Here is a 9,178-nt window from a genome sequence, read left to right as displayed (position 1 = left end):
CACAGACACACACACAGAAATAGACAAACACATATATAACAGCAAGGCCTGGGAAGTCTTTTGTTCATCCTAATGAAATGAAGCTCTGATTTTGTAGTCCCACTCCTGTGGTGCACACACTATTCCTTTCCAGTAATAGATCCAGTTTAATGTGAATGATGATTAAACAAGGCTGTGAGGCTACTTAGGTACAGTGGAGCTATGAGCAAAATGCTAACATCAGCATGCTAATGTTGTCACAATGAAAACTGTTAACAAGCTTATGTTTAGCAGGTTTTGCCATGTTCACCATCAGAGCTCAGAGTGTTAGCATACTAAAATGTGCTTATTTAAACACAAAGTAAAGCTAAGGGGGACATGCATGATTACCAGATTTCATGGCAATCCCTCCTATCGTTATTGAGACATTTCACTCAAAGCTGTGCACACTGTATAGTTTAATGCTGCAAGTTTCCATCAAATCTTTGATTGGGAGAAAAAACAGGAGGCCTGCTGGTAGCTGACAGGTAACATCATTGGACTGTAACTGTACATTCATTTGATTAGCTATGAAGCAAACCACTGGGGCTCATCATTAGCCAGAGTTCTTGACCGCACAGGTTAATCCCAGTAGTCTGCAGGTCAATTGAATTCACCCCATGTTGCCAAAGCTCAAATGTATTATCTTCTTGAGCTGCTGAGAGGAGTACAGTGTAAATGTTATTTAACAGCTTGTTAATTTGGGCAAACTCAGCAAATCAGTTGAAAGCCCAAAATGAGATCTGTTCCATTTGACCAGTCAAAAAATGGGACATTAAATTTCAATGTGTTCTCTTTGTCAGATCCCTCTAGGTATGAGGAAGCCTAGCACTATACACATACAGCTATGGCTCCAGCTGCATACTCTCATATATAGTCTAGCCTTGGAAAGTTTGCGGATGGTCAGTAAACTATTAATTAATTTGTTTGCTGGCTGAAACCCGCCAGCAGCCCTGACATAGTTTTGGCAGTCTATTTATTTGCACTTATGCCTGTTTGTGAAACTCCTGGCATCAAATGAGACAGTTTCTGCCCAGTAAACTGCAGTAGCATAGCTGATCCAAAAGATCATAATGAGGGACATCCTCTGACCTTGTAGCATATTTGGGCTGCTATATAGTAATGTGGCATATTTGTGCCTTGAGACTTTGTGCCTGTCATTTAGCCTGGACTTGCCTCTGCTGCTTCTTTTAAAAGGTATGAGAGGAACTGATGTGATTGGCCTTTCTTGAGGCTCGCCAGAAGCACCTGCTGATACTGCATTCCTCTTCCTAACAGTGTATTCAACCAGCATATGTCTGGTTGTGATTGGTCTGTGCTGCATTAGGACTGTGCTTATGCCTTTGGTCACCAGAAATTGGTCACATCCCCATGCACATGCCAGAGTTTGCAGTAGTGACTGCACTAGGGTACTGTTTCAAGAACAATTAGACCTTTGTTGAGTAGTAAGTGTTTCTACCATCACTTAACACTATAAACTCCCTCTCATTCAGCAGCAGGGTGGCTCAATACTGTAGTGCTGAATATACTGGAATGCTCAAAGTTAAAGTCATTAGACCAAATTAGCAGGGACCACACAAACTGCCATTATTGAAAACCCTCCCATTGTCTCACTAACTGAAAGATTACTCCCTCTACACAGACCAAACAATAATGGCTCAGCGTGCGAAGAGATCTTACACTCAGATGATAAATAATATTCTTCATGCTTTGTAACCAAAATTAAAAAATAATCACTGCAAAATCATCTTTGTGTCTTTCTCAGAGTGTAGTCTTTTGAAGAATATAATCACATTTTAAAAATGTCCACATTCAATCTTGACTGATAAATAATCACACAATTAAGCTGCAGGGGTTTGGTAATGGTAAAGAGGTTATTAAACAACTTTACAAAGGGAACAATGTGTTATTTTTAAGACAAAGAATAGCAAAGAGTTGGTGTGCTAGCACAATGCACTGCATCAAACAATAAATGCACAGTATTAGCAAAACACAGTCCCACTGGTATTCCAAGAGTAAAAATCTAACTTACACCCTTAATTTATTCCAGCTCAATTATATCTGTTTGAAATTTTGATTCATGAATTCAGAAGTAGAAGACCCTCAGGGACAACTTTGAACTCCTTAAATTATATTAGGAATATAGGGACAGCTGCTTTTCTGTGATTTTTGCTTGCGATGAAAAATAAATAGGTCTGTAGGTAGATAAAAAGAAGCTACTTTTAGACTGCACACCCAACCGAAAAATGCTCTTTCTTTCTTATTAGGTCTAGAGGTAGCACTGGTTCAAAGCCACGTTTAAAACTATGATCATGTAGAAGCTTGTCAGAATAATGGGCTCCTTTTTATTCTTTGTTCTTTTGAATGATGTTGTTTTTCTGCACGTCTATAACCCTCGCAGAAGTGCTTCACTGCAGGCGGTAATGGGCCAGTTAAGTTCTACACAGCAGTGTAATCTCTACACTGATGCACTGGGCCACCCTCTCTCCATCCGATTCATCTCTGTGTGTCTCTTTAATTGGATTTGTGTTAAACTTTCTTAATGCTCTCTGATGTGCCAAAGCCTCTGCAGGCCTCTCGACCAGGGAGGGAATAGCAAATGGGAAAAAATGTGTTTGAGAGAAATGCCCGGATACTGTTTGAGAATTGTTCAAATACCATGGCATTTTAAGTGGGCGTAAATACTTGTGGCTTCTGTGATTAAGATTCATTTGTGTGGTACCATACTGACTGTAACACTTGCTCACAGTTTTGAAAGATCTGCAACATTAAGTACAATAAAGTTCTTCTAGGTGACCAATTAACCCAGGCTTCCAAGTAGGATGAGGGTTTATTAAAAAGCTCCAACAGATGCAGTATATATATGCCCCAACTCTGACAAATATTCAGTCATTTGAAGACGTCTCACGGGGTAGATTTGTGACTAACAGCAACAAATTCCTGACATTTCAAGTAATTGGCTCCACGTACCTAAACATGCCTCTTTGATCTCTGTCTTGTCCGTCCTCTGAATTATCTTTACCACAAATATCACCGCCAACGGGGTAAGGAATGAAATTGCCTGTGAGGAAAAAAAGAGAAAGAAATGTGCAGTTATTGTGACATTAGAGATGCGCCGCAGCATTCCACAGGGTCTTTTTTGCAGGTTAATCGTAATATGACTTTCCTCAGGGAATGACAACAACCCTTTCCATTATTCAGAGTTAATTTTAACAAGACAAACTGAGGAGCCAAACAAGCTTCTTTATTGTTCAATGAGGCTTCTTGTCTGCACAGAGAAGAATTTTGCCCCTGACTTGATAAGAGATTTGGGCCTCCTCAGCACCTAGGTAATTATTCATGCCTCAGACTGTATTCATTACTCTCTGGCCAAATTCAATATATTTTCTTTGTAACAGAGGTAGTAAAAACAAAGGCACAGTTTCAGTTCCATTTTTATAACACATATTGAATTCCTCTTGAGTGCGGTTTGTCAGTCCAACTGTGTTCACATCTGTGTAACTCTGCCAATTATGAACTCATTTTGTACCTCACTATCCCCTTTGAAGTAGCTGAATTCAAACTTGTAATTGCACTTGGAGTCATGCTTGTAAGTGCTCTAACAGTTACTGCCTGAATTCAAAATGAAATTGGCCACAATTTCTTTATGTGATCACGAGATGGGTATAGGTAGAGTCAAATTGTCACTTTAAGACTTAGATACACTTTACTGCTCATACTGTAGCTATGAACTACACTCTCTTGTCACCCCATGAATAGATGGAAACATTTAACAGTGCCTTGCTCTGTTGAGGGATCTATTGTATGCTGCATACTGAATAGAACCAGGAGCTTGAATAAGTCACGCTGGCTAAATAGGTGGACAGTGTTTGCAAGAAGCAACCACCAAAAAAGGCCAATAAAAATACTGTTTCCTGGCAAAAATGGATTAAATCAACAAAGCTGTGGCAGCTCAGCAGCTGGTGGCATCCATCATGATTGCCAAAAATGCACCCTGTGTATCAGCACCCTTTCTGTCACAGCAGCTCCCATCACTTCATCACTGAGGTTGTGAGGGAATCCAGTGGCAAAAAACACATATATTTCTCTGTTCAAGACTTTCACATCTCCTCAGAATGTATGAAGGGTGAGACAAATATGCTGAATAGCACCGGTACCAAAGGTGGCCCGTGTGGTGGTTGATTTGGCAGTTTTTGACATTTGCTTTTACAATTTCGGACACTATTTCACTTATAGTAGCTCTTCACATCCTAAAATTATACATTGGCATTTGTGGGAGTCTAATACAGTTGTCAAAGATGTGAGGAGTCATATGTAGATGAGGAAAGCCGGATTTATGAGGATTTGAGTTCCCATGGAAACACATTAAAGTGTCCCAAAACTTATGGTTTGGCAATCTAAATGATCTTGTCTCATAATATTTTGTGGCAATTTAAAGACACTTCTAAAAGAGCATCCAAGCCTTTCCGTTAATAAAGAGAGCATTTTGCAACATGGCCTTAATTAAGGTTCGTAATACTCTTTTTCACATTTCTGGATGCTCTTGCATGTTCACTTGACACACCCCTATGAAGACTACATACTGTATGTGTGAGTTTAACTTTGTGTTACTGGAAATTAACAAGTAAGTAAAGTAAGTAAAGTCAAAGGTCATATGTCTCTTGCTATGTGAACTGTTAACAACATCTCTTTCACGTGGGTGAAAAAACCAAACAGACATCTCCACTTGTGTAAATCTCATTAAACAATTGATCTGTGGCTTTCACCAAGTGCCTGCCTAGAGGGTTGACTATACTCACATTTGTAGCTCTCAGGAAGATTCCCACTGTCAATAATGTATAGTTGAGCATAAATAATTCTCAGTTTTCAGTTACCTTAATACTTAGTTGCATTTTGTATATCTCTTCTGGAAATGTTATTTGTTTTACCTGCTAATTACATGAAAACGGGAAGAGCAAAGATTTCCTTGAACCCTAGATTTGATTGTAAGACACAGATTTGAGGGCTGTAATCTACAGTATTAGCCTGCTTACACATTCTGCCGACAGAAATGTGACTATACTGATCAGGAGGTTTGCACTCCAATATCACTGGGCCCAACAATAAATAAAAATTTTAGCACCGAGAACATCCCTGCCCCTCCTATAATGACAGAATCCAAGAGTGAGTGACTCTTGAGCCAGGCAACCTAATACAGTATATATCTTAACGAAGGTCGCAGAGTCATAATGTAGCTTCATGTAAATCCCCTCTACAGACTATTTTTAATGGCCAGATAAATTCTCCACACCCTCAGGGCAACTGTCAGCTCAATGACATTGAAGAAGCCTGACTGTTGGGTGTCTGTACTGAGAGAATTTTCCCTGAGAGGCATGTGGGTGAGGGGGACCTTCTCTTCCACTCATTATTTAGGAGCCTGCCATAAGCAAAGATCCATGGACATTGAAGTTAATATAAACTGTCAACATTTTTATAAAGGGAACAGCAAATAAAGTGCAAATATGCTGTAGATAATCTCAAGGGTTTATCTATTGCTTTTTGCTGGACGATCAGCACCACAGACAAACGGTGACAAAGTTTAATTGTAGGCATTTGTGTTTTGTTTGTGTGTTTTCTGCCTGCATTGGTGGAGGTTTTCTATGACTAATGCAATTTAAATGCTATAATAAACACCCTACAAATGATTTGTTGATGAGTAATTTAAAGCTCAGTTTTTCCTTTATGAGCAAAACCACTTCTGCTAATGTGTTAACCCCTTGTATGTTAATCATCGGTGAAATTGGTCTGACACAGTCTTCTAAACATCATTAAGTGGAGTCAAGCTAATCCTTAACATACAGTATCTACTGTCTAATTCAATATTGTATTACATATACTACATTTCACAGAATGGCAAGGTTTATTATTGACATTTTTTCTAGCCTAAAACTGTCAGTCAGCGCTCTCCAACTACTCTGCAGCTGTTTCTGCACATAATGAGATGACTGATGTGTGTGGAGGTGCATAGGACACAGCGGAGCACAAGCCAGTCAAATGCTGTCAGTTCACAGAGAGGTGAACAAAACTAGCAATGGGCAAGCAGGTCCTTGCCTATTAAGTTGATTTGATATTTTGAACAAACGGTGATTACCTACTAGATAAGTTAACGTGCAGACAAAGGTATCCAACTTCACAGTACTAAACATATCAGCCTGTCAGAGAAAATATTAACTAAAAGTGAATACCAGCTCATTTACAAAATATAAACAGATATTTCTTGTAATCACAATAAATTAGCTTGTAATGTTCTGTGGGTTTTTCTAATGCCATTTTGAAGCAACATCTGCAACAATATCTGCCATTTCTGTCACAAAACAATACAAACCCTGCTACAGAGACCTGTTAAATGTGGTTGAAAACGAGAGTATAAGAGAATAGGGCATATAATGAAATCCTCAGGAGGACCGAGTTCTGCCCTAGAGCACCAGTAAGGAAAACACATTTAGAAGGTATTCATATTATAGCAGCTGTAAAAAGCTACTCTGCTCCATATGAGGCACATTCAGACGAGAGTACATGCTGTTCAGGCTTTCTGTTTAAAGTTACAGAACTGTTGCAACTGTTCTATATATTTCCTTCGGCCGGGTGCTGTGACCTCCTGGAGGTTCTGCTGGTTGCATGGCAGGGACAACAAGACAGCAGAAAGTCACAACGCCTGGCTGCTAAGACGTAATTACAGTCCATAACTACTCGTACAAACACAACCTCCTGTTTTTGTATGAATGGTTTGTGTATGGATTCAATAAAAGGAGATATAATGTGTTAATAAGTGAGATGTAGATGTGATGGTAAGTGTGTTTTTAAACTTTGGACAAAGACTACTCTCTTTAAATAGATATCTGCATATAAATGTAGAATCTGTAAGGCACCAAGATTCTGGCATCTGAAGCTTTCTGGTTTCCGTTTGTAGTGAGAGTAGTATTGACCAATCACATTTGACCGGGCTTTGGTTGCCTGCAGGTAAACTGCCCATGCGGAGAGCCAAAGAGCCGGAATGCAGTGGCCTAAATGCAATCTTGGAACCCATCGGCTATCGTCTGCAATAATTTTGTTTTTTATTAGCTTTTTTAAAATGACTCTGCATTCATATGCCTCCGAGCTTATCAATTCCTATTATTGATGTTGTCAGGTTTTTGTAACAAAACAAGGACATCAAACTCAAGCGTCTATGCTGAAGAAAGAGGAAGAAGAGGAAGAGGAAGGTGAAGAGGAAGAAATGGTCCAATGTATGCAACAGTTGTATTGCCTGTTAAACTATAATTTCAGATAAACAGCACTAAAATGCTAAAACATCTTTCTGCGCAACATAGGCTTAAATTTCAGGAATGCCATGTATTTGATGCTCTACGCAAGAATGCCACATCTGTTACCAAGGGTAAATATCATATAATATAATAACATCAGCATACAGGATTAGATTTTTTCTTTGACTAAGAAAACCTGAATGAAACAGTTAAACACACCTGTGTCACATGCATGCATTTTTTCTATTCTGTTTTTACACTGTTCTGTTCTATTATGTTTGTTCAGACTCAGAGATAATGAAAACTGTTGCATTGATGCCAAAAACATGTGTAGCCCTACTTTCCCCCAAAGTAATCAGTAGGAATGGATTGGAATCGATAAAGAATCAGACTGATAAGCAAAATCAATAATGAAATTGGTATCAATCCAATCTCACCCATTCCCATCCTTAAAATGGGAGATTAGACAGAGACAGACTAGCTGTTCCCTCTGCTTCCTGTCTTAATCGCCTCCTGGCTCTAACATCGTACTTATTGCACAGACATGAGGTAGTGACAAATTTCATCAAATTTGTGCTAAGACAGAAAATCAGCATATTTCCCAACATTTTAAATAAAAAATAAAAAATAAAATAAATAATACTATAAAAATTGTCTCCCAAACATGTAAATGGCAGATGGAAATAGTAGAAGCATAGTATTCTCAGGTTTACCAACAGATTGTTTGTTTTGGCATCCTTGGTGTCATATTGTACCATAATCACTCTTTGAAATAGGACTATCTAGTCTCCGTTTTCTGAGTCTGGAAGCAATGTGTGACAACTGCATTAGAATGAGTTCTGTAATGACCAGTATGATGTACTGGAGCTAGTGACTGTCACTGAGAACTCCACTAAGAACAATATGAGGCTTCAATATGTGCTGGATAGAAGTGTTTGCCAAGAGATTCTTTAGGTTATTTGCTCAGTGTTCAGTGCTCATGAGCCAGAGGAAAAGATATTTTCAGTCTGTGCTGTGTTGGTTGGAAATTCATCTTAACCCTGCACCGCCCACTTCTATTCAAGAGGAGATGATGTTTACATTGGAAGCGCTAATCACCGCTGTTCCATTAATGCCCTTCTCATATCTATCAACACTATTCAGGCCTCACCTCAACAGTGGAAAGAAGAGGCTTTGCAATATTGATCGTCGTAAATGAAGGATTTCTGCACCACAAAGATTACTAAGAATTAAACACGGGATGGAGTTCAGTGATTGCAATAATGACCAAGTATTTAGTGGCAATCAAGTCTGTAATAAAAGGAATATATAATTAGACAGCAGGTACTCACGAACATGACCCTCTTGGGAATGTGGTCTGACTCAACTAAAGGATTCTTGTAGAGCCAAAGCTCCTCTGGTTGAATCACTCTCTCAAAGGGCTCCAGGAACTCTGTAAATCTGTGGTAAAGAACAAATGTACACTGATCAGTTACTCATTTTTAGACATTTAGCAGATGCTTTTACACAGAGCAGCATACAATGTACCATATGATTATTGTTATGATATCATGTGAATATTTCTGCAGTCTGCCATGTAGTGGCTTTGAAGGGCACAGGGAGAAGAGGACCTGTTGGTTGTTCCACAAGGATAAACTGAGGCCATGTAAGCGGGGAGACTTAACTCAAGATCACCAACACTGAAGAGCACTGCTGTTTCACACTCTCACTGAGCGTGAGACAAATTAGCATGCTCCTGCTTCCTCCAGCCCTCCCTGGCCACCCAGTGATCCGTCAGACACGACCTTGTTCTCTGTCGTCTCAACAACGTCTTTTTGTCACCGCACTCTAAAACAATTCAATAGGCTGCTCTTTTGCACAGTCGGGGTTGAGATACT

General features: G+C 39.3%; 1 protein-coding gene across 2 annotated transcripts in view; it reads right to left on the bottom strand.

Moving 5' to 3' along the window:
• The window catches only part of plpp4 (phospholipid phosphatase 4), a 40,573-nt gene that overhangs the window by 10,994 nt on the left and 20,401 nt on the right, over positions 1–9,178 (bottom strand). The window contains exons 2-3 of one of the 2 annotated variants that reach the window (XM_035663749.1): positions 8,633–8,741; positions 2,989–3,079 (exon numbers count right to left, since the gene is read on the bottom strand). In XM_035663749.1, the coding sequence (XP_035519642.1) occupies positions 2,989–3,079; positions 8,633–8,741 (200 nt within the window). The remainder of the gene's footprint in view (positions 1–2,988; positions 3,080–8,632; positions 8,742–9,178) is intronic. The other variant, XM_035663750.1, reaches the window with a different exon arrangement.

Source organism: Morone saxatilis, unplaced genomic scaffold (genome assembly GCF_004916995.1).
Source record: "Morone saxatilis isolate NCDOM2014 unplaced genomic scaffold, NCSU_SB_2.0 Contig19, whole genome shotgun sequence".
NCBI lineage: Eukaryota > Metazoa > Chordata > Actinopteri > Moronidae > Morone > Morone saxatilis.
This window is presented reverse-complemented; position numbering and strand designations above follow the sequence as displayed.